The sequence below is a fragment of the Setaria italica genome, chromosome V (genome assembly GCF_000263155.2).
Source record: "Setaria italica strain Yugu1 chromosome V, Setaria_italica_v2.0, whole genome shotgun sequence".
NCBI classification, from domain to species: Eukaryota; Viridiplantae; Streptophyta; class Magnoliopsida; order Poales; family Poaceae; genus Setaria; species Setaria italica.
The window spans coordinates 2569754-2593951 of NC_028454.1; the positions used below are offsets into that span (position 1 = coordinate 2569754).

A 24198-nucleotide genomic window follows, 5' to 3' on the forward strand; every position below is an offset into this window, starting at 1 on the left:
TCCAACCTGCCCAAAGACCATGTTTAAAAAAATTGTACTGCCTTAGCTACCATTTTGTTTTTAACATTTTTGCCAATGTGAGACTGTTCGGGCTACCATTGCTAATGGAAAATTACATGGTGTAATAGCTCCAACTACCCCACAGACTGCAGTACAAAGAAAAAAGAGAGGAAAATTGAGGTACATGACGTGTAAATCTCCACACACACGATAATAAATACTCAAAAGAAAGATAAAAAAAAAAGAACAGCACTTTGTTTAGAAATCAGCACACAAGATCAAAAAATGAACTGCTAAATTGGAGTCAAAGTCCATTACACAATGTCAATATGTTGCTCAAACAAATGGAAGCAGCAATTGTATTTGTATTAAATTAACTCCTTCCAAGATTGCAAGTTTGACCTGCGAAACTAAGAAGTACAAATCCTAAAGCCATGCATTAGTCAGCAATATCTGTAGTACCCACTAAGTGAAAACGTATTTTACCACTGCTGCAGGAACATTTTGAGTCCCCTTGCAAAGAAAAAGTCATACATATACATACTTCATAAAAGGGAGGCATCTTCTAGCATATGACATCACCAACTCCAGACCTGGTATTTGGCTAGGTTGCAAAGAAACCGGTATATGCATACTAACTTGAATCCCCCCCGCATGCGGGCTGGTTATAACAATATCACTTAATCAAAACAATGTATCACCTAAGTCAAGCTAGTAAAATACACAAGTAATGACGAGATCAAGGGGAGCAGAAACCACTGAATTATTATTGGCAAACACCTGATTGACATTCCCATATGATTCCAAGTGAAACAATCCCTAGAAGGAAAACCTGAAAAACTGAGGAAGGCGACCAAACCAGGGATGCAGGGGGCGCTTATGAGCCTATCCTGCTGACGGGGTAGACAAAATCCAGAATGCATCATCATCCTCACGAGCATGGCGGTCCGGCGCCATGGCACCCACGCCGCAGCGATGAAAGACCTTAGTACTGGAGGGCCTTGCCTAGCCACACAGAGAAGGCATCTACTCCTTGTACTTCATGCTCTCGAGCGTGAACCCAGGCATGTCGAAGGAGTCAGCAAACTTCTCCACCTCAGCCTTGAGGTTCTCGATGTCCTTGTTGTTCACTAGGCCCTTGTTGAAGTCCTTGAGGAGCTTGCCGTACTCCTTCTGGATGCTCAGGCAGATGGTCACCGCCCGGTGGAGGAACTCGCCGATCTGCTCAAAGTCTTTCTCCACCAGACCCCTCGAGGTCATTGCGGGGGCACCTGAAAACCATACCAACAATACATGAGAAATATTGTTTAAGCATTCCAGTAAAGTTGTAGACTTGTAGCATCAGGTACGTATGAACAAATGTTCTACGCTAAAGAATGGGTGCAGTATTTAATTGTATGACATTGGTTTCCAGCTGAGTTCTTAGCTGTGTTAAGTGTTAACATGCACTGTCAGGGTAAAGCATTAGCTGAAGGATGATACTGGACTTGGTCCAAGCACAGGTCTTGGAATACATATGTAGGCCATGGAGTTCTGATACCAACAAAGCAAGGTTTGAATCTTGACAACCAACTCATTTACATTTGCAAGCGCTACACCGCTTTTGTATAGGAAAGTGTGAAGAAGAGTCAAGTGAAATACTGAAATAGAACCAAAACTATTATTCTACCTGCAATTAGTTAAAGAGATTGAATGATTAATTGGCAGAGTATAGTCACCCTTCAATGGAACAAGGATCAAAAAAGGGCACAAGTACCGAATATTCCATATGGAATTTGGACAATGGTTACCAGTGTACAGTGTACTACAATGGTCCAATACAATACACTTGCAATGCAGAATTTAAATATGTTACTTGGACAAACAGGTTGTGTGAATCCCGCATCTGATGCATCACGGACAAATGTCCAAAAATATTGAAAGCTTACCACTTTGAGAAACCATTTTGGGGTGTTTTGGCTTAGGAACAAATTTGCTATGGGGAGGCGAATTCAAATTTTGGCATGCAAGAATCAGGGCCATCAATTTGGTGGCCAAGATTTTGGCCTATTGGACACCAAAATGAACTAGGTGGCCACAGTGTTGCAAAGCCAAATTTTGGCACCCAACCAAATGGTGGCCAAATTTGGTCAAAGTAGCCAAATTTTGGCTTGCCACCCATGGGCACTAGGGTCAAAGTAAACACACCTAAAATATTTATAGACATATCACCTCTTTGCTAAGAAGAGAGGCTACCAAATAACAACCACCCCAATTTTCCAAACTGCCATATGTAATCGTTTATGGAGGGTTGTACCATAGCAGAATTAATGAAAAATCTGATATTACTAACCAATGCGGACACCACCCGGAGCCAATGCACTGCTGTCACCGAAGACAGCATTCTTGTTCAATGTGATGTGGCAAAGGTCACAGAGCTTTTCAACCTTGTTTCCTGCAGACATAAGCCAACATTAGAACAAGTTATAATATGTACCAAATAAAATGAAGCCCGATTGGATTGCTAATTTGTATACCAGTCAAGCCAAGAGGGCGGAGATCCCAGAGGACAAGGTGGTTCTCAGTTCCATCAGTCACCATCTTGTAGCCCTTGCTCATGAGATAGTTTCCAATGGCAACAGCATTCGCCTTCACTTGCTTTGCATAGGCCTTGAAGCCAGGTGTCATAGTTTGCTGCAGAGCAACGGCAAGTGCCGCAATCTGGTGATTGTGAGGGCCACCTTGCAGAGATGGGAACACCGCAAAGTTAATCTTGTCTTCATAGTCATACAGAGCACCCTCAGGCTGGCCCTTCTTGGGGGGCTTAGGGCCTTTCCTGTAGAAAATCATGCCAGCCCTTGGCCCACGTAGAGACTTGTGTGTGGTAGTGGTAACCACATCACAATACTCAAAAGGATTTGCGGCTTCCTGAAATGGAGGAAGGCAAAAATTTTCAAACTAAGCATTTGTAGTGAATAATCTCTTCAGGTCTCCTCCAGTACTCAAAGAAGGATGATGATATGCAAGCATTACTGCATTAGCCAAATAATATCACCTTCTGTATTATGGCCATCAAATAGTGCATTAGCTAAGTCTAACTAAAGCAAGGAGCCGTTGGGTACAATGAGTTAGAAATATGTCTGCCTTGTGCGGCAGCAGATTGATTGTGAGGTTCTACTGTGGATTGCCTATATATGCACGATCATTGCATGACAAATGTAGACCAAAAAAGCATGAATACGACTTTAAACATTTTGACATACATAAGCCCAAATTTGATTAGCAATAATGTGCACAAGGACGCGCTATGTAATTTGCAAAAGAACAACCATGTACTACTTCTTTAATATATTGCCGTAAAAGAGTACAAACTATTGAAGACTCCTGCAATGGTTTCAATTGGTTCGGTGAGTATCTGAGTGCAATTCCACTAAAGCAGGATCATATCCACTGAGAATACTCCAAAACATGAAAACAGATGGAATATCAGATCTATCACCATCAAAGGAATACATTCAGACAAACTAAAGCAGGTAAAACATTGATTTCACGATTACAAGGCACATTTATACTACTTAAAAAACAAGACAAGGCACAAAACAACAGACAGCAAGCGTCCATATAAAAAAATCTTAAAATCAGTAAACGTGCAAAACACTGAGATCTAATATGGGATTAAATAATCCAGCGTTTCATTCAACAACCACAATAATTGATTTGCCTAGACTAGATAGCAAATAGAATCCAGACTACCACATCTCTCAGATCCAACTAATTGCCGTTTCAATGGGAATGCAAGATGAAATTTCATGAAAGCAACTAGCTAATCGAGAACAATTTATCAGAGATTATTGTACCTGTGCGGCGACAAGCCCGCTGATGTGCGCCATGTCGCAGAGCAGCAGCGCCCCGACCTTGTCGGCGACGGCCCTGAGCCTGGCGTAGTCCCAATCCCTCGGGTACGCGCTGCCACCGCAGATGATGAGCTTGGGGCGGAAGTCGAGCGCCTTCTCCTCGAGCTTCTCGTAGTCGATGTACCCGGTGGCGGCGCTCACCTTGTACGGCAGGCTCTCGAAGTAGATCGAGGTGGCGGAGATCTTCTTGCCGCCGGCGGTGTAGTACCCGTGGGTGAGGTGTCCGCCGGAGGGGAGATCGAGGCCCATGATCCGGTCGTGCGGGTTGAGCAGCGCGGTGTAGGCGGCGAAGTTGGCGGGGGAGCCCGAGTAGGGCTGCACGTTGACGCCCCAGGCGGCCGGGTCGAGGCGGAAGGCGGCGAGCGCGCGGGAGCGGCAGAGGTTCTCGATCTCGTCGATGACGTCGTTGCCGCCGTAGTAGCGGGCGCCGGGCATGCCCTCGGAGTACTTGTTGGTGAGCGGGGAGCCGAGCGCCTCCATGACGGCGAAGGAGGTGAAATTCTCGGAGGCGATGAGCTCGATGCCCCGCCGCTGCCGCCGCTTCTCGCGCTCCAGGAGGTCGTAGATCTCCGGGTCCGCGCCGGCGAGCGGGGTCAGGCCCCATGTGGCGACGGGATCCATGGCGGCTGCGGAAGGGGAGGCGGGAGTGGCGACGGCGAGGAAGGGACGAGGGCGGAGGCGGAGGGGATGATGGGGTGGGAAGCGTGGTGGTGGAGGGAAGAAGGGGGCGCGGGAAGATATATCGGTGGTGCACGGGAGGATGGCGCGTGTGCACATGTGGAGGTTGGTGGCGGTGGGTGTGGGAGGGAGTGGGTGCGGCGGGTGCGAGTTCGGGCGAGGTGGTCGACGGAGGAAGCTACCTTATCGGAGAATTGAAAAAAAAAATACTCGAGATTAATCGATGTGATGCGCCTGCCGAAATTTTTTTTGCGTGGTTTGGAGGGGGTTGGTGTGGGCGCGAGATACGGGTTTTTTAGAACGGGTTTGCTGGGCTGGGTCTCGAACTGTTGATGGACCGGGCTGAGAGCGGGAATTTAAGAGATGCATTTCAACTGTTAATAAAGCATTGGCTGTATACTAAAAACAACGAACCTAAAGAAAATAAAATAAAATCAAAATCTCTAATTTGTGGGTTCGAGTAGTCTTCTTTTCACTCATGTTTCGAAATGAATCAGGCAGAAGAGCTGCGATTATACGAAAACAAGGTGAGAACCCATACTACGTTATGAGGTGAGAGTGAATACACTGACGCCACTATGTCAGCCATTAGCAAACGAAGTGAAATCTGAAATGAAACAGGTTTCAGAGGAGTGGGGTGGGCTAGAGCTGTAAAATGCGGTTGAGCAGCGTTTGAAGTTATCGTGTTAGAAGAAACAGTATCTTGGAGATGCTGCATCTCCAGCTGCAATGCGGCTGGAGAGTAACCACTTTGCGCTCAGATTCCAGAAGAGAATATGCAGCACAACAACTGACAGAAAGCTGAAGCGCTCGGATCATGTTCTTGAACAAGAAACCAGTGGCATGTGAAGAGAAAAAATATATATTTACATATAGTTGATGCCACAGGCTCGCAAGCTGCAGCATTGCATTGCAAGGATGTCATTCTACTACTCCTTAGGCCTCTTGACGATGAGGACCGGGCACTTGCAGTTCTGCGCGCAGTGGTTGCTGACGCTGCCCAGGAACGCCCTGCAATGTCACAGCACAATCATTCGCACCCAGATCATAAGCGACGGCAGGAGAAATGTCAAAATTGGAATTGGACGTGAGTTGTGACGGTAAGCAATGGCTGTCTCCTGGACTCTGATCCTCATCCAGCCAGTGGCCATCGCGTCGCACTCGCGTCATTGAGATGGGTGGATGCTTGTACTCCTAGTAATGAGATGAAAAGGACCGGTTGATACCTCTGGATGAAGCCGTATCCATGGCTGCCCATGACGAGCAGGTCGGCGCCCACCTTGTCGGTGGCGTCGCAGATGACGTCCCGCGGGTCCCCGCTCTCCACCAGCGTCTCGACCGCCAGGTGCGGGTGCTCGGCGCAGATGCGCTTTGCCTTGTCGACGGCCGCCGCCGAGACGGCGGTGGCGTGCCTCTCAACGCTCGCCAGCACGTCCGAGGTCATGATGTACCCTGCGTGCAGCAGCGCGTCGCAACTTGTTACGGTGAGCCTGGAAAAACAACGCGCACGCAACCTACCAACTGATGCGGTAGCGATACCTACCTGCGCTGTCCATGGCGGCGTAGACGGGGCGCGAGCGGCGCGCGTGCACGAGGACGAGCGTGTCGCCGCCCGCCGGGGAGACGACGTTGGCGAGGCACCAGGTGAGCGCGTGCACGCTCTCCTCGCCCTCGTCCACGGCCACCACGATGCGGCGCCCGGCTCCGGCGGCGGCGGTGGCGGGGGGAGCGGCGGATGCCATGCTGGAGAACTGAGCACGAGGATCGCTGGACGAATTGTTGTTGGGGGGGAGCGGAGCGGGTCGCACAAGAATTGGATGCTGCTATCGATGGCGATGACGATGAGAAGGGGCTGAGGGGAGAGGCCTGCTTTAAAACAGGGGGAGAAGCCCGCGGCTAGGTGCTCTGCACGGGCTGCCACGGCGCCTGGCTGGCTGTCCCCGTCTCCGTGTGACACTGCCCTGGGTTTGGGCGGCCGCGGCCGCCGCTGGGTTTATCCTCACCGCCCCGGTTTTTCCCGCTTCCCGAAACACCCATCCGATCCGGTGATCCCGATGTCCTACCTAGTACGAGGAACGGTCATGAGGACCAGCCGGACCAGCAACTTATGTGTGAATGTGTCTACGTGGGTAGCATCTGGTGGTGCCATTTCAAACGTGCGTTGAAAGTGAAACCCAATGGATTTTTACGAAACTAACCTTGTTCTCCAAAGAAACTGATGGATTTGAAGGCAAATGCATCTATTTGGCTTACAATGACACACGTTTTGTTCTTTTTTTCTTTTTTAACAGGAGAGGAGAACGTTTTGGCCAATTAGGCTTTGGCAGGCTCTTCTTCGTAGTGAGCCCAAGCGACAGGAGGATCACCATCCACGGCCCCCGAAGCCCGTTTCGTAATGGGTCGAGTAGAACTGAGCACGTCGCTCGGACTGGACTAGAAAGAGGTCGGGTCACCATTCCTTTCACGGAAAACCTATCCATCTTTCGGAAGGTGGATAGAAGCTTCACCTTCTATTGTTGGAGATTCGTGTGGCTGTTGTGGGCCGCACGATCTCCTCCATCCTCACCATCGTCTCCCCCGACGTTCACGCGTCAACGCGGAGGGGGCTAGGGGGTGCGAGCTAGGTGGAGGGGTGGGTGGTGGGCAGGAGTGACCGGTGGTGGCCGAGGTCGGCGAGGGCAGGTGGCGGGTGGCGGAGGTTAGGGTTCGGGGTTTCGGGGGGGCTTCAATGGCTGTCGGACTTAGAAAACGAGGTCGGGGAGGGGGGGTTAAGGCAGGTCCGGCGATGGTGGTGGTGCGGCCGCCAGCAGAGGCAAGGTGGCGTGGGAGCGCCGGCGGCCGGGCAAGGCCGGACAGCCGGTTGGCGGTGGCTGGCGGCGGGTCGAGAAAGGCCGCTAGGTTAGGAGCCAACCTTTCTTTCACGCACCCCCTTCCCCTTTTCGATTGCACACACGATGCGCCACGAGAGCCGGAGAGAGAAAGCACCGCACTGCTCGCCGCCACACGACAGCGAAACCAAGCCAAAACCATGGCCGCCAACCTCTGCCGCCTCGCCTCGACATCCGCGTCCGTCCTCTCCTGCCAGCCCCAGCCTCCTAGTCCTCCGCCCTCCCTCCTCCTCCACCTCAAGCTCTCCAGTTCCGCCCCTCGGCGACGGATCCGCCGGCGCTGGAGGTCGCCAGGAAGGCGAAGGGAGAGGAAGCCGCGGGAGACAAGGGCTCCAGCGAGGGGAAGGCGGAGGCGGCGGTAGAGAAGGAGGATAACGACAGCGGCGTGCATGTGAACAAGGCCACCGGCGAGATCGGCGCCCCGCGTGGGCCCGAGCCCGTGCAAGATGGCGACTGGGAGCGCGGCGGCCGCTGCTCCGATTTCTGAACTGCCCCGCCATGAACCCTGCGAGGTGAGATCGTGGGCAGCGGGTTACGTGTGTTGTGCGTTTGGATTTGCTCTATGATATGATGCTAGTCGTTTTAGTAATCTGTGCAAGGATGGTGTGATATATAGGGGGTGTTTGGATACGAGGTGCTAAATTTTAGGAGTGTCACATCAGATGTTCGGATGCTAATTAGAAGGACTAAATATGAGCTAATTATAAAACTGATTGCAGAACCCCTATACTAATTCGCGAGATGAATCTATTGAGCCTAATTAATCAATAATTAGCGCATGTTTACTGTAGCAGCACATTATCAAATTATGGACTAATTAGGCTTAATAGATTCGTCTTACGAATTAGACTCCATATGTACAATAGGTTTTGTAAATAGCCTATGTTTACTCCTAATTAGTATCCAAACATCCGATGTGACGGGTACTAAACTTTAGGAGGTGTATCCAAACACCCTTATAATACTGTTAAAAATGTGTTTTGCTTTGTCCTCTGGGGAATGAATAAAATGAGTTGACATCATTCAATTCAGAATGTTCAGAGCATCTCGATCGCCTTTGCTTGCATTGGTGCCTTAGATTCTCCAATTTCGTGCTGCTATATTGAACTGGTGCAGCTATTTGGTTACTGCATCCTCGTTAATTACAAGAACAGAAACAATGGGATGCAGAGCAGATCACTATGACTTCTTGAATTTCAAATGAGAGAAGGGCAAAAAATTCCTTGCTCCGGTTTGTGCCTCGTTAAATTGTATTCCTAGTCAATTTTTTTTTCTCAATTGATTTCACTCGCACAGAGCTATTCATGGTTGAGCCTTATGTTGATGGGTTAGGGCTACTGTGTTGTTTGCTTTTGGTGGGGCGAATTGGGGTTACTCTCATGTGTTTCGGATTCAGGCAACTGAAGCCTATTGATAGTTGAGACTGTAGTGGTGACGCCTTTCAAAAAGAAACTGTAGTGGCGACATGTATCGATTTTCTTATTGGGATCATTCATCAGTTGGATATATTTAGCTATGCTCTGTCTGCAATGGCATATCTGGGCAAGGGCCAGCATACGGCCGGCAAACCCGTCTTCGATGCATGGTGAAGTCTGAAGTTCGGAGTTTACTTATATAGTCTTATTTGATGATCTTATGGTCTGTAGCCTGAAGCATGAGAGTCCTCTGGCTGCTGAAGTCTAAAGTTCAAAGTTTGCTGATACAGTCACATTTGATCATGGTGTGGTCTGTAGCCTGAAGCATGAGAGTACATGTGCTATCATGGTGTAGGCAGGATGGAACATAAACCTGAATAAAATGTTAAGCATGAGGGTACATGGGCTATCTTAGGTTGTGGTCTTCAACGCTGCTGCAACGTTAACAGCATCAACCTCGACCACAATCCTTTGTGCTCCCGCTCGCGGTGCTGCTTTGGTTGCTTCCGTACAAGGTAATATTTTCTGCCTCAAACGACTCGGCAACATATGAGAGGTCTCCTGCACCTCCAATGATGACGTCACCATCATGTATCTGAGAACAAATCCCTTGCCTTGCCACCATTGGCAGTACCAGGTCAGAAAGCAGCATCGCTATTGAGTTTCATTGTCATCCACCCTTCCTCTGGCTTCCTCCATTTGCTTCTGTGCCCATAGCCTTGTTGCCATAGGCCGTGGTATGCCGTATGACGCTTCTAACACAGAAGTAGTCGCTCATATGTATGTTTGCAAATGCACCCTTATGAACTCACGTGAGCCCTACCCATGGAAGTGTCCAGGAGAACGGGCTGGCAGCTCTTGATTTTGGTGAAGTCATCACAAGAACAATATTGTTGATGAACACGTCGTCTACCACTGAAGTCCATGTTGAGTTGATTACACTAACCCAAGTGGATAGGTTTAAAGATAAATAAATGTTTAATACAGAATAAGAACAATATTATTCAACCAAATAGATTTAATGTGCTGACAACACTTTAGATCCAAGAATTTCTTGGAACTAGGAATGACTGGCTCTAAAAAAAGTTTGTTAGAGCTAGAGCTATGCTAAAGAAGCCCTAGACAAATGCAAGAGTGGAGCTCCGTGTCATAAACAACCTTAATTGCACGGATATTTTCATGTAATAATTAAGATGACGGTATCTTTGGTGCTTGTTTTGAACAAGTTAGAAGGAAAAATGCACCATCGGATGTTCCGATGGCTCACCAAAGCAAGCGTCGGACTAACCATCGGAGCAATTGGTACAACGGGAAAAATAGGAAAAATCTCGAGTGCACCGGATGATCCGATGGAGGTCATTTTACAAGCGTCGGAGCAATTTGCTAAGGAGGCAGAGGAAACCCTATAGCACCGGATGTTCTGACGCCCTACGTAGTTGACCGTCGGACGAAGCAAATTTACTTTGAAATCAAACAGAAGGTTTTGGCTAGAATCGCTTCAGTACTGGATGATCTGTCAGCCCTATCGGAGAAAGCATCGGAGCAATGATATCAAGGGGATTCAATGGTTACGTGACGTGAGTAGTGGCACCGGATGATCCGATGGGAGCATCGGATAAAGCATCACATAAATTTCTGAGGAATTTGGGCGGGGTGGAGGAGGAGGAGGAGGCGACTGCGGCGTTAGGAAGAAGATGAGGAAGGGGACAAGATGAGCCTGGAAAGTTTCATCTTTTATCTACTTGCAGAAGGTGGATACCAGATAGGAGCCAACCTTTCTTTCACGCACACCCTTCCCTTTTTTGATCGTGCACATGAGGCGATGCGAGAGCCGAAGAGAGAAAGCACCGCCGGTGAGGGGTGAGCGGAGGGGGGAGGGGAGGGAGGCAGATCTAGAGGAGGGGAGGAGGAGATGAAGTGTGAGCGGGTGAGATGGAGTGTGAGGAGATAGAGGAGATGAATGAGAGGATAAGAAGCGAGGAGGGGGGTGCGGGTGAGAGAGTGTGTCAAGTGATAGAGAAAGAGGAGGTGGGCGCGCGAGGACAGGGGTTCTAGTACCGGATGGGGGCTCCATCCGGTCTAGTACGGGTTGGAGCCTCCACCTGGTACTACATCCTTAGTACCAGGTGGAGGCCCCAACCGGTAGTAGAGGTCACCCTCTAGTACGAGGTGGAGTCCCCACCCGGTACTAGAGGGCCTCCGGGGGATTCCAAACTTGGATCCGGTAGGTCCAAAAGTGACCGGTACTAAACCTAAGGACGAGAGGTCATTTTTATAGTAGTGCATGTACACGGGACCCACATCAACTATGAGCTATCAACTAACTTATAAACTTATACTATTGGAGACGCCGACTGTGGGCCCAAGGACCAAAGCTATTTATGTCAATGATCTTTTTCACGAGCCAGGAACTTGTGTATATGTGATTTATTGTGGCGTTTTTGTTTGATGTCTGTGGTCATTACCTGAATAGTTTATTATGAAAAAATAGAAAAATACAAGTTCGGTTCGTGTAATGTTTATAATTTTATATGCCCAATATTTGTCCTTGCGACACGTATATACTAATACGCTTGTCACGGGCCCACTCGGCTATGTCACAACTTTTTTTAGAAGAACTACGGCAGGCTAGATATGCCAACCTGAACATATATTATTAATATATACGAGCGTTTGCATACAAGATTTGTGAAGCTAGCGTCACAACTACATTAATAGGGCCTTGTTACCATACAATGACAAAAATCTGAAGTTATCCTGTACCACATTTATTGCTCCCAAATCTATACATGCCTAAAATCTGTCATGTACATTTGACGGATCCGAATTTTAAAATGGTTGTTTGAGGTTCGGTAAAACTTGTCCACCTAAGTTGGAGTCTTCGATGAGTATAAAAGCTAATTAATTTTTCACTGAGACATTGTGAATTTGTGAATTACAAATAGGATTCGGCACGTTTCTAGGCTCCCGGCTTGTCCACGCGCACGAGGAAGCTACAGAACCATCACGACACGAACTGTGTTACGTAACCGAAGTCGAAGCCGAAGACGACCATCAAGACGCAGACGCCGGCGATATCCAGCGTGAAGAACCTTTCCCTGGCCCTCCGGCACCAGGGGAGGCCGGGGATGAAGAGGCTACAGAGCAGGAGCACGACGAAGAACAAGGACGCAGCGACGGCGATTAATTAGGAGCTTGTCCGCTTCAGCTTATCAGCCATCGAACAGTATTTTTCTCTCACAACAAATCAGCCGTTTCAGCTTTTCAGCCGGCTTATAAGTCCAGCCGAACAGGACGTAGGATGCTCTTCCTAACCCTCCTGCGCTTGCGCTCCTCGGGATCCTCCGCCGACGCCGCCATCTCTGAGCCACTGTGCGGCGCCACGCTCCGCGCGCCGCCGCCGCCGGGACGGCAGCCTGTGGTTATGGTGGGCATCGTCGCGATCTAGGGTGCTTGGTGCTGACGTGATCTGGAGGAGGTGGCCCTCGTGTCATCTCACGTGTCTGTGTGGAGGGAGGGAGAGAGGAAAGTGCGGGCTTTGTAGACAGCCCAGCGCGGGCGTGGCGGGCTTGTCGGACTCGGAGCTGCGATCCCAGGTATTTATGGACCCAGTGGGCCGTGTGTGGCCAGTGGGTGGGCTTCGTTGTTGGGCCTTTATAGACCCAACGCGCCGTTTGGCATGGTAAGCGACGCGCCGCGACTGAGTGAACGGAGATCAGCATTGCGTCTGACCTCACCGCCATTCACACCGCACCGCCGCCTCCATGCCGCCCACGGTGTTGGCCAAGCACGCCAGCGTTTTCTCCCGATTCGATATGATTTTTTTTTTTGCGAGTAGAGTCCGATATGATGAGCGCCAAACTTTCTCCAGATTTGTTGCGCCTCAACCCCCGAAGTATCAAGAATTCATGATTGCCATAAAGGATAGTAGGAAGAATTTGAAGTTCTACTCCGGTACGCACACTTTCAACAAAATTTGGAGATATCTTAAATCTTTCATACATGTTTGAGAAAAATGAACTGTACATGCTTATGGTCCGACCGACCATCTTTTTCCCATAGTGTTGTGTAAACGTATCTGTTCAAGTACATTTTCGGCATCTCCATCATCCATTTATTCTTGGATCAGGTGAGCCCCAATTTGCAGTAGAAGGAATTGGCACACCCGTTATATCTTCAGTTCAGTCGGTTGTGATCGAGTTTCAACCATTCCAGCTTCTTCCAGGATATCTTCGTCGAACTTTGGCGGGCTAGAAGGAGCACTGCTTGAGGGTGAATCTGACGGGAACACATCTGAGTTGTTGTCAGACCATTCTGCAGCTCCAGCACCACCAGCTTCTGCATCTTTAGGTGTTTCTGAATTGGGTTCATTCTTAGTGCCATCCACTTCTGGCTCATCCCGTGCTGATGTATCCTTGAACAGTTAATCTCCTTGAGAGTTTGGTCCAGGAGCTTCTGCTTCTGGTAAAGAATGCGTAGAAGAATGGTTATCTGCTGGTTCTATATGATGAATCTGAACTGATCTGCTATCCAGCAAAGCTATGTTCAGCTGCTGAGTTGCTGGTTTCTGTTTCCTCTAGAGGTATTGCATCAAAGCCATCATGTTCATTGTGTAATCCCTTCTGGTCTGGTTCATGATTTGTGATGTGATCATTTTTTGCTTGACAAATCCAGATGACTGAAGGCATCATCAACCTTTGCAAGGCTTTCTTTCTCCTCGCTTCATAACTTAGATTTGCCAATTGTTGTACTCATGTCCATATCAGAAAATATAGCCTACAATTATCAGGAAAAATATGTGTAAATGTATACAAAGGTGAAATGGCACGAGCAGTTGATGCAATAAGATATAAGAATTATCCAACTACCTCAACTCTGAAGTCCACAGGAAATCGGTGTTTTGTGTCCCATAGAATATCAATCTGGTCCCTATCAAGCACCAACAGATTGTCTTCAATAAAAGCTGTGCTAAACATGGCTCTGAACACCATAACTTCATGTTCAAAGTCCTCATCCAGGCTGATGCACTCAATTACAATGTCTCCTTGCACAGGACAATGAACATTAACCTCGATTATCTCACATTCTTCCTGAATTTGCAAACAAGAACAGTTTAATATGCATCAGTTCATCACTTCAGGCTTGAAAATGTCTTAAGATACCATATATATAGTTTTACATCAAATATGCACCTATCCTACAATTCGGGGGAAAAAATTGGGAGGCTGATAAAATAAATAACAAAAAGGTAAGATTAAGCACTTCGAAATTTGAGCTTTGGACTTATTCATAACAATAGAAAATAAATTTAATTAAACTTGTAAGGTTGCAATGGTATATTTTAAATAGATCGGTACAATTTTAAACATTAAACAATTGAGCCAAAGCATTATGGACAAACACCACAGACATGCCATAAATACTAATATGCGGTTCATGATAGTTGATAACCAAACAAAATTATAACTGTGTATAAAGCTGGAGAAAAACACTTGTCTTTCTGATCGAAAAAAGAACTTTAGTAGCCCTGTCATTAGGTGCAAGGGGATCTAGGCCATAAATCCAGAATATTGGTCTACATCCCCTTGCCCATAAAAATTCGGTACCTTCCTGATTATTATACAATTCAAATTCAGCATTTTGTCAACCGGAGGCCACAATTCTGGTGATGTGTGCCTTTTTGACACATAATTCAAGTATCTCAGCTGAGAAGGCACTGGGTCAATTGGTGAGAATAGCTCAGCTAGCCCATCTGGTGCATGTCTGCAATCCATCCCTAAAGCCTTCCTCTCATCACTACACCTTTTGAGGTAAACCAGTAGAGCTGCCAATGCAAAGGCAAGGACTGGCCACCCCCCATGTTCTGAATGGATAAGCAGAAAATTGTCCTGGCTTAACGAGAGCCAGCTTTCACTAGACCTCAGGAAATGGTGAATCATCTCCATGGTGAGCAAGGGGCATCCTTCATAGTTACGTGGATAACCCATCACACTCATGTCGTAGTAAGAGTAAATGCTGGCAATTTGGTTGTCCTTCTTGCCTCCCTCAAAGTTGAATAGCATGAATCAGTCGATGGAGTAGCTGCCAAGTAGCTGTTTTAAGATTCCTCCAATGTATGGCATCAGCTTGTCTTCTTCAAGTAAATCCGTGGAGAAGCAGTGGTCAAATACTGGCAAGTAAAGAAGCAATCAATAGTCAGCATCAGAAACAGAGAACAAATGCTATTTTCGTTATTAAACAGTATGATTACAAATAATGTACAAAGGATGACCAGAATATTTGCATAAGAATGTTGGGAATAAAGTTCAATTTGAAGTAGCGTCGACTTAGACAATGAAACATCAATGTATACTTGAGAAAAGGAAATGTAATAGGTACTACCTAAGCTGCACAGGTGGATGATAAATGGGGGAAATGAACCTAGTTTTGGACAATTAGTTTTATCAGAAGAAGTCATGAAAAAATTCAAATCAAATTGATAAGGTAGTGGATGAAGTCTGAACAACAGGTTCGTCTAAAAAAAGCCTGAACAACAACATCAAGGTGACACTTGTCAACAATTCGATAAAATCACTTCCCCACAAACACAGTAAGATCAAATAATGGCATGATATATTATCTTTAAATACATATTTCGCACTAATATGAGAATGTAAGCCTCAACGGTTGCCATTTTTCACATAAATGAGCAAATGTGCATCTGATCCCATCCACTCTCCGATCCGACAATTGGGTCCATCCCATCCACCAAGCATAGAAAACTTAATTTAGTATCATATAAATGCTAAATCCCATGAACTGAACTAACTGCTGTTGAAAACAATCACACCCAACTAAAACAGTTTCACTTCAAAATGGAGATATGATAGTTCATATAAAAAAAAGAGAGACAATGGCAACGCGGTAGCCAACTACTCTGGTCAATTTCCGTGCCCCTATTTTGGTCAAGCGCATAGTTTAGCAACAGCTAAGCAACGGCCTTTCCGCAAGTCAAAGCATGAACCGAACCCACCGGCACAAAGCCACAAAGTCTGGGCAAAGCTATCTCCACTCCCCAGGCAAATCCCCGCCTCGAGATCAAAATAAACGCACTCTTCTTTTTTTTTTACATAATTTCCCCCCTCGAGAAATGGGGAATAAAGCGAGAACAGGTGCGTGCGAAGTGGCTTGTGTGGGCAGGATTCTCGGTGCCGTGGCACGCGTTACTTCCAAGAAGCCCCCGACGAACAGGTCCAACAAGCCCAGCCCCAGAGCGAGCGAGCGAGCAGGTTCGCACAAACGCACCCAGCTAAAATAGCAAGATTGCCGAGTACCGGGCCGAGAAAGGGCACGCACCGAGGATGTTACCGGAGATCTCGACGAGCCCGTCGGGCGGCCGCCGGTAGAACAGCCGCCGGAACAGCGCCATCCGCCCGCGCGCGCCGCCGCTGCCGCAGGAACCAGCGCAGAGCACGACGCGCCGCCGGGTAGCCGAACCGTGGGGTGGAGGAGATGGAGGGGGACGGGGACGGAGAGGGAGGAGACGTGACATGTGGGCCCAATATAATACATTTCTAGTTCCTATCAATCCTTATCCTCCCGCAGTCCACTCTCGCACGCCCGCCCCCCCGCCGCCCGCCCTCGCCCCTCGCTCCCCGCCGCCCGCCCCCAGTCGCCGCGGGCACCAACCATGGCCGCCAACCTCCGCCGCCTCGCCTCGGCGTCGGCGTCCGCCCTCTCCCGCCGGCCCCAGCCTCCTGATCCTCCGCCCGCCCTCCTCCTCCGCCTCGCGCTCTTCAGTTCCGCCCCCTCCGCGACGGATCCGCCGGCGCCGGAGGCCGCCAGGAAGGCGGAGGGAGAGGAAGCCGCGGGAGACAAGGGCGCTGCCGACGCTGGCGAGGGGAAGGCGGCGGCGGCGGCAGAGGAGGAGGATAACGATAGCGGCATGCACGTGAACAAGGCTACCGGCGAGATCGGCGGCCCGCGCGGGCCCGAGCCGACGCGGTACGGCGACTGGGAGCGCGGCGGCCGCTGCTCCGATTTCTGAACTGCCCCGCCGTGCACCCCGCGAGGTGAGATCGTGGGCAGCGGGTTGCGTGTGTTGTGCTGTTGGATTTGCTCTATGATATGATGCTAGTCGTTTTAGTAATCTGTGTAAGGATGGTGTGATATATAATACTGCTAAAAATGCGTTTTGCTTTGTCCTCTGGGGAATGAATAAAATGAGTTGGCAGCGTTCAATTCAGAATGTTCAGAGAATCTCGATCGCCTTTGCTTGCATTGGTGCCTTAGATTCTTCAATTTCGTGCTGCTATATTGAACTGGTGCATCTATTTGGGTACTGCATCCTCGTTAATTACAAGAACAGAAACAATGGAAGCAGTTGCAAGGAAGTGCTAAAATCCTGGAGGAAAAGAGTAATATTTCCACTCTCCAGGCTAAACATGACAAGGTAAGTCCCTCCTTACAAACAGTACATTGCATTTTGTAGTTCAGAATGAATGTGATCTGAAATTAGCTTGCTACTCTTTGATTTGTTATTCTTTTTCTGAAATAATTACCACTATTGACCAAATGATATAACTCATCACGTTGTTCAGAATGAATGGATTTGACTTATGAAAATTCAATTTTTCTGTTATTGTAAATCAGATTTAATTCGTCTGGTGGACTATACTGATGTGTTGTGATTAGACTTGAGGGCTATCTAATCTATGTCTTTTGTAAAGATCAGTTCTTTTTGTAAGAGCAAGGCATGATTTATCTTTTAGCATGTATGTGTATGTCCTTCCACCCTTTATCTGAATTGAATTTATACTACCGGCAAAACAAAGTGAGCCGCGCGGTGTCTGAAAGAACTGCATTGCAACTTTTATGTATGCATGGTTAATGAGTATCTTGGAGACTATCTAATTCACAGAGTCAGAGAAATAAAATGATGACTATGCCAATCAGTCAAGTGTTGGAGCAGTTGTCAAATATTAGAAAATGGGTTTTATTTCTGTTTTGCCCCCGTGTTGTAGCATTTCATCACTTATGTTACTCTGGCTTGCATCCTTTATTTAGTGTTCTTGAATTCCTTGTCCCAGTCTGTTTTCATGGTAATCCTAAACAATTATTTTATGGAGAAGATCTTGGCCCTGGCTTTACCATACATCTCAAGTTGTTCTTGTATTTGCTGTTGTCTAGATGGTTGCTCGTTTGAATTTGCTGGATGGTGAAATCACAAATGATGACTCAAGACGCACAGCTGAGGCTAGACGCATGAAAGATGAGTTGGAGAAAAAGTACAATGCGATGAGGTCGGTGGAAAAGGAGGCAGACAAATTTTTGAAAGTACTTATCATACTCCCTCCGCCCCAAAATATAGCTACATTTAGGAACTTTCAGACATTAAGAAGACTGAAGAAAATACTAAATTACCCTTGATTGATTTCTACAGCTGCTTATGCACTAATTACGTGCTGATTTATTGTCCGCTCTAGCCGCTTTGCATGCCTGTACATATGACGCTATGTTTCTGCCTACGTTCCTTTTAATTTCCGTTACACTGGCACTAGATATGCATCAGGCTAACAATTAGCTCTTGCCAATTCTGGTTCATTTGTTGCCAGATTCAACGCCAACTAAATTGTGAGGTCCATGCAAAAAGGCGACTGACATGCATTTTTTTTTTGTCACCGTGTAAAAACTTGCAGCCAAATTAGTTGTGGAACAAAATTAACGCCCATCACCTAATCCATTTTAAGTGATGCGGGAAGATGGATTTAGGGGGTGGAAGGGTATTTTTGTCTGTTCACATGTAAAAGATGGGTTGGGAACTCAAAATGCAGCTATATTTGAGACAAGTTTTGAATGCTTAATGATGGGATGGAGGGAGTATTTGTTTTGTTAATTACTTAAGATGTGTTCTTTTATTAGCTTAACACATTCACTATCAGATAATTTAAAATAAATTCTATTTGATTTGATAGAATTCAGAGAAGAGGCTTCAAGATGCAATACTAAAAAATGATGAAGAAACTCAGGCAGCTGCTACCGAGTTGCTGCAACTTCTTGAATCCATCGCTGAGCATAAAGAGTTCATGGAAGCAACGATTGCTCAGAGGAGGAAGGAGCTTTATGAAGCTGCAGATTATATAGCCTCTTTGGCATCCAAGACATCATCGCCCAGTCCTCACATCTGAATGATTAGAAAATTTCATAATAAATTGCTGATTTCCCTTCTGACCAGCTGCGCTTCCTTGAGGTCATAAGATCATCGCTATGGCCTATGTTAGTTCGTTTCACCTGAAGGAGCTAATTATGTTGAATGCTGAGTGGTTATTATTATTTGGTTGTTGCTGTGACTGTATATATCACTTTCGGGGGTGTTTGGATACGAGGTGCTAAATTTTAGGAGGGTCACATCGGATGTTCGGATGCTAATTAGGAGAACTTAACGTGAGCTAATTATAAAACTAATTGCAGAACCTCTATATTAATTCGCAAGACGAATCTATTAAGCCTAATTAATCCATCATTAGCAAATGGTTACTGTAGCACCACATTGTTAAATCATGAACTAATTAGGCTTAATAGATTCGTCTTACGAATTAGACTTCATTTGTGCAATTAGTTTTGTAATTAGACTATATTTAATACTCCTAATTAGTATCAAACATCCGATATGGCAGGTAACTAAAGTTTAGGAGGTGTATTCAAACACCCTCTTAGTCTCCTGGTGTACTTGAGAGCAGCTTTGATCTTATTATTGTGTCTTAGGTATTGCCGAACAACATATCCCATGCTCCCTTACTACAACATAAGGTATAACTGCCCTGAACATTATGAATTGAATGCTATCAACTCATTTTATTCATTCCCTATAGGACAAAGCAAAACACATTTTTAACAGTATTATATATCACACCATCCTTGTACAGATTACTAAAACGACTAGCATCATATCATAGAGCAAATCCAACAGCACAACACACGTAACCCGCTGCCCACGATCTCACCTCACGTGGTTCAGCCTCCACGCTCCCAGTCGCCGTACCGCGTGGGCTTGGGCCGCGCGGGCCGCCGATCTCGCCGGTGGCCTTGTTCACGTGCATGCCGCTCCTCTGCCGCTGCTGCCGCCTTCCCCTCGTCAGCGTCGGTAGCGCCCTTGTCTCCCGCGGCTTCCTCTCCCTCCACCTTCCTGGCGGGCGCCGGCGGATCCGTTGCGAAGGGGGCGGAATTGGAGAGCGCGAGGCGGAGGAGGAGAGCGGGCGGAGGACCAGGAGGCTGGGGCTGGCGAGAGAGGGTGGATGTGGACGTCGAGGCGAGGCGGCGGAGGTTGGCAGCCATGGTTGGTGCCCGCGGCGACAGGGGGCAGCCGGCGGGGAGCGAGGGGCGAGGGCGGATGTGCGAGAGTGGACTGCGGGAGGATAAGGATAGATAGAAACCTAGAAATGTATTATATACTTGTATAAGGGTCCACATGCCTGGGTGTGGTGCTCCGAAGAGGGCTTTTTTATCGTCCTTCGTGCTGTCTTCTCGTTCCCTCGCAGCGTGCCGTGGCATTTTGTTGGTGGTTTACTCGTGTGTGGCTAACGTTGGTTCTTTCTCACCCGCACCATAGAAGCTAGGATGCCCTATGGTAGCCACCAATGGTACTACCATTGTTTCATATTTTTTTCCATACAGTTGGCTTTTGTTCTTTCCTTCCAATAATAATCACGGCAAATTTCTTATTGTCCTTTCTTGAGTCCATTGTAGTAGATGGCAGCAAGCCTTGCCGGCTGCACCCACCCTCTAGCCCATTCCACCAACCTCAGCCGGTCGGCCGGTCGGCAGGCCGCAAGCACCAACTGAAGTTGGCAAACATATCGAGATGCGGTGGTGGTGAGAACTTCGCCTGCCTATTGGCCGGTCGGCCGGCCAGCCCTCCCCTGCGGTACAGTCTCGCTCGTCCCCAGCATAGGGGGGCATATATACGAGCGTCGGAGCGTCACTACGCTAGAAACGATTTGTGCAGCCATAGGGAAATTAGCATGCTGGCGAACGCGATTGGCACCCGCCAGCACAGAGAATCATCGAGCCGGGGGGGGGGGAGCGCCTGCCAGCATAGTAGGCACTGTGGTGGCGGGCGACGCAAGCGCCAGCCAGCACAGGTCACCCCATCTATGCTGGCGGGCGACATAAGCCCACCGCCAGCACATAGAGCCACTGTGTTGGTGGTTGGCTTATGTCACCCGCCAGCACAAAGCACAGTATAAATGTTCCTGTTCATCTTTCTCCCCCAGCCAACCTTCCATTTTGGTGCTCGGAAAAAACTGCCAGCACTGATGGTAGTGGGGCCCACTAAAGTCACCAGGAGAAAAAAAATTTGGCCTCGCACACGAACTTGTGCAACGCGTTCGATCCAGGGCCTACTTGCGAGCGTGCGTAGCACTACGAGCATTGTGGCCCACAAACCAGTCGCAGTTGCACGAGACGTTGCGGCCCAAGCTACAAGGGGAGGATACGGAGGACAACATGAGTTCGAGAGAGGCGCCGGTGACCGAGTATTTAAGCAAGTGTTTCTCCCCGTGCAAAAGTGAGGTGAGACTAAAACGCTGCTATGCGACCGCATGCCGCGCGTGTACCTCAAATGGGCCCAAACTCAGAAATGGCCCACGCAACGCGCACTGTGCTAGCGGGCGACATAAGCCCACCGCCAGCACAGATGGGGTGACCTGTGCTGGCGGGTGCTTGTGTTGCCCGCCAGCACAAAGAGCCACTATGCTAGCGGTGGGATTATGTTGCCCGTCAGCACAGAGCATAGTATAAATGTTCCTATTCATCTTCCTCCCCCAGCTAACCTTCTATTTTGGTGCTTGCCTGACAGGAGCTCAGGAAAAGTCCAAAAACACCAAATCTAAGGGGGGAGGCTTTGCTCTTGATTTCCTTGGAGGAGGTGGCTATATAAGGTGAGTTTGTGCCATTCCAACCTTCTTTTTGAACTTCTATCCATCATATTTAGCTTCATTTGCTTGTCATCTAGATCTATAACTAGGAGAGAGAGAGGAGGGAAGAGAGAGAAAAATTAGAACTAAGTGTCCTTCATCTCCTTGTGACATTTAGTTCTAGAAAGGTTCTTAGCTTTTAAATTAAAGCACAACTCAATAACAAAATGCATGACAAGATAAGGAGAAGGTAAACAAGCATACAAGCAATAACATAAAGGTAACCACACACATGAGTACACATGTCAACAATCCAACACGCACAAAAGCCAAACGACTTGTCTATTACATGAAGATCCATAAAAGAACCAACAAACACCCCCCAAGCTCCCCCTATCTCTACTCCCCCTTAGGCGGTGAGGCAGAAGCTGCAGATCTGGATGGCTCAACAACGTGTGTCGAGACGTTGGCGTCAGAGCTGAAGCCAGAATCGATGGGAAAACTCTCGGGAAGAGCTGGATTAGCACGAGCGGAAGCGGGCACACCCACGAGCAAAGGAGAGGAAACTGTCCTCTCAACCTCAGAAGCCATCTCTATGCGAACCTGCTGACTGACAGCAAAGAGCGGCATCCGGCTCGTCAAGCCCCTCGGACCGAGGTGTCACAAAGTGTGGAAGAAGAGAACTGGACCTCGGCGCTAGGAGAGAAGGTTGCAGTGTCTCCTCTGACAAAAGTGGAGCTGTGGTATGTGGTAGTGAAAACATCCTTGTCTGCAGAAGAGGTAAGACTGGGTCAGTGACCAAGGGAGTCTACATGAAACCACCAATCGGAGGAGTAGGAGCTGTGGGATCATGCTGGAGCTACTGAGTACTAGGAAGTGGGAGTGGCTCCAGCCCGGTGTGATGATACAACTGTCCTAGGCATCCAGAGAGAAAAGTGAACATCTGAGAGTTAATCATCTGCTGTTGTAGGATCTGCTGCCTCTGAGCCTCCTACTACTGTCTCATACCCTCAAGAATGACCTGCTGGGTCTCAAGATGAAGGGATATCTGAGACTTCATCTGTACCATCCTCTCCTCAGCTCGCACCATCCTCTCCTCACTCGCCCGTTGTGCAACTGTCATAGACTAGAGTATAGTTGTGAGCGTGTCAGGCTGAGTGACCTAAGCAGCTGTCACTGTAGGAACTGTCAGCTCTGGCGCTGGCTCATGCTATCCTGGAAGAAAAGAACCACTTGCCTCATCATCATGAGCACGACGAACTTTGAAAATGGGCTCTAAAGGAGTGTAGTCATCGTCCTCATCGGAGTAATTAGAATCTGTGGCAAGGTAGTGTGGAAGAGGAGCCTCAGCAGCTACAAGTAACTGATCCTCTCGCTCGGCCTCATCCATGGCTGCCTGTGCAATAGCTCTCTCTTCAAGCTCAACATGTGCACGCCGAACCCCTCTAGCTCCTCTCCTAGCATCATTAGGCATTGAGGGCCTATAGAACTTGAAGCACGTCTTGGAGCTCTCATAAATGGATATGTGCCGCTGAGCTCCCAAGCAAGCCAACAACCAACTAATCCAATGGGCATATGGCTGCTGACGGTTCATACCCATCCCATCCATAATGGCATCCTCCACCTCACACAACAAAAGATCAATGATGTCAAATGTCCTGTGTGTCATGATGTGATAGAGAAGCCACTGCTGCAGTCCGGTGATCGACTCACCATTCCCAACTCTGAAGAGTAAAGATGTCTTGAGAGCATTGTGAACCACATACACCTCAGGAGTCAAGCGGTTAGGAGTCCTGGGAGTGCCTGGAAGAAACGACTGAACGAACAAAGGACTGATCTCCTCATCTGTCGGGAAGATGGGGTTGTGAGCACGACGAGGAGGATACCAGGATAGCACATCTGGTGAAGTGACACGTCAGCCAATGGAATACCAAGGTGATGAGCAATTTTGGCCCTTGACAACTGCCACTGCTCTCCCATGAACATGAACTGGATCGAGAGCCTCTCAGAGTCAATGTGAACTATAGCATAGAAGATTCGGACCCAATCTGGAACATGTCGGGACCACTCACTGAGTAGAGCTGGCAAGCCGGGGATGTACTCAAAGTGTGGAAGTATGGGAGTACCACCTGTGGCTATCTTGAGAGCTGTCAACTGTAGCATCCTGTGTGCGCTAAGTTGAGAACCACCTCGAGTGTAAGAGGTGAAAAAGCTCTCCTGTAACAGAGTCCAAAAGCGAGGATCCACATTGTGGTCACGGCTAGGCGTGAACCACTCATCGAGAGTCACACTCCTCAACTTTTTCACCTTAGTCCCTAGCAAGGTCCTCAAATCATGAATATGGACTCCAAAAACCTTAGCTCGGGTGCCCCTGATTCTGCCTCCCTCCTAATTTAGTATCACTGTCGTGCTCTCTTTGAAGGATGGGACA

At 48.1% G+C, this 24198-nt stretch overlaps 4 protein-coding genes across 6 annotated transcripts; 1 reads left to right on the top strand and 3 right to left on the bottom strand.

Annotated features, from left to right (window-relative positions):
- Nucleotides 1–609: 609 nt before the first annotated feature.
- LOC101759206 (serine hydroxymethyltransferase 4) lies at nt 610–4716 on the bottom strand. Its single transcript, XM_004967497.4, has 4 exons — nt 3837–4716; nt 2517–2907; nt 2333–2434; nt 610–1271 (listed from the first exon to the last, which is right to left on the bottom strand). Exons 1-4 carry the CDS (start codon nt 4668–4670, stop codon nt 1027–1029), a joined length of 1572 nt encoding a protein of 523 aa, XP_004967554.3. The 5' UTR covers nt 4671–4716; the 3' UTR covers nt 610–1026.
- A 533-nt stretch (nt 4717–5249) lies between these two features.
- On the bottom strand, nt 5250–6527 carry LOC101759614 (universal stress protein PHOS34). The gene is made up of 3 exons (XM_004967499.3): nt 6115–6527; nt 5798–6023; nt 5250–5582 (listed from the first exon to the last, which is right to left on the bottom strand). Exons 1-3 carry the CDS (start codon nt 6311–6313, stop codon nt 5501–5503), a joined length of 507 nt encoding a protein of 168 aa, XP_004967556.1. The 5' UTR covers nt 6314–6527; the 3' UTR covers nt 5250–5500.
- Nucleotides 6528–12799: 6272 nt separating this feature from the next.
- LOC101760709 (formin-like protein 6) lies at nt 12800–20322 on the bottom strand. Of its 3 annotated transcripts, none has more exons than XM_022826797.1 (4): nt 19857–20322; nt 14481–15043; nt 13743–13964; nt 12800–13650 (listed from the first exon to the last, which is right to left on the bottom strand). In XM_022826797.1, exons 2-4 carry the CDS (start codon nt 14934–14936, stop codon nt 13597–13599), a joined length of 732 nt encoding a protein of 243 aa, XP_022682532.1. In that variant the 5' UTR covers nt 14937–15043; nt 19857–20322; the 3' UTR covers nt 12800–13596. The 3 variants fall into 3 exon arrangements, with proteins under 3 accessions (XP_022682532.1, XP_022682531.1, XP_022682530.1); XM_022826796.1 differs by lacking the exon at nt 19857–20322 and adding an exon at nt 16222–16358; XM_022826795.1 differs by lacking the exon at nt 19857–20322 and adding an exon at nt 16210–16348.
- On the top strand, nt 16464–17112 carry LOC105913467 (succinate dehydrogenase assembly factor 4, mitochondrial). The gene has a single exon (XM_012846472.2). The coding sequence runs from the start codon at nt 16544–16546 to the stop codon at nt 16898–16900; it is 357 nt and encodes a 118-aa protein (XP_012701926.1). The 5' UTR covers nt 16464–16543; the 3' UTR covers nt 16901–17112.
- Nucleotides 20323–24198: the final 3876 nt, after the last annotated feature.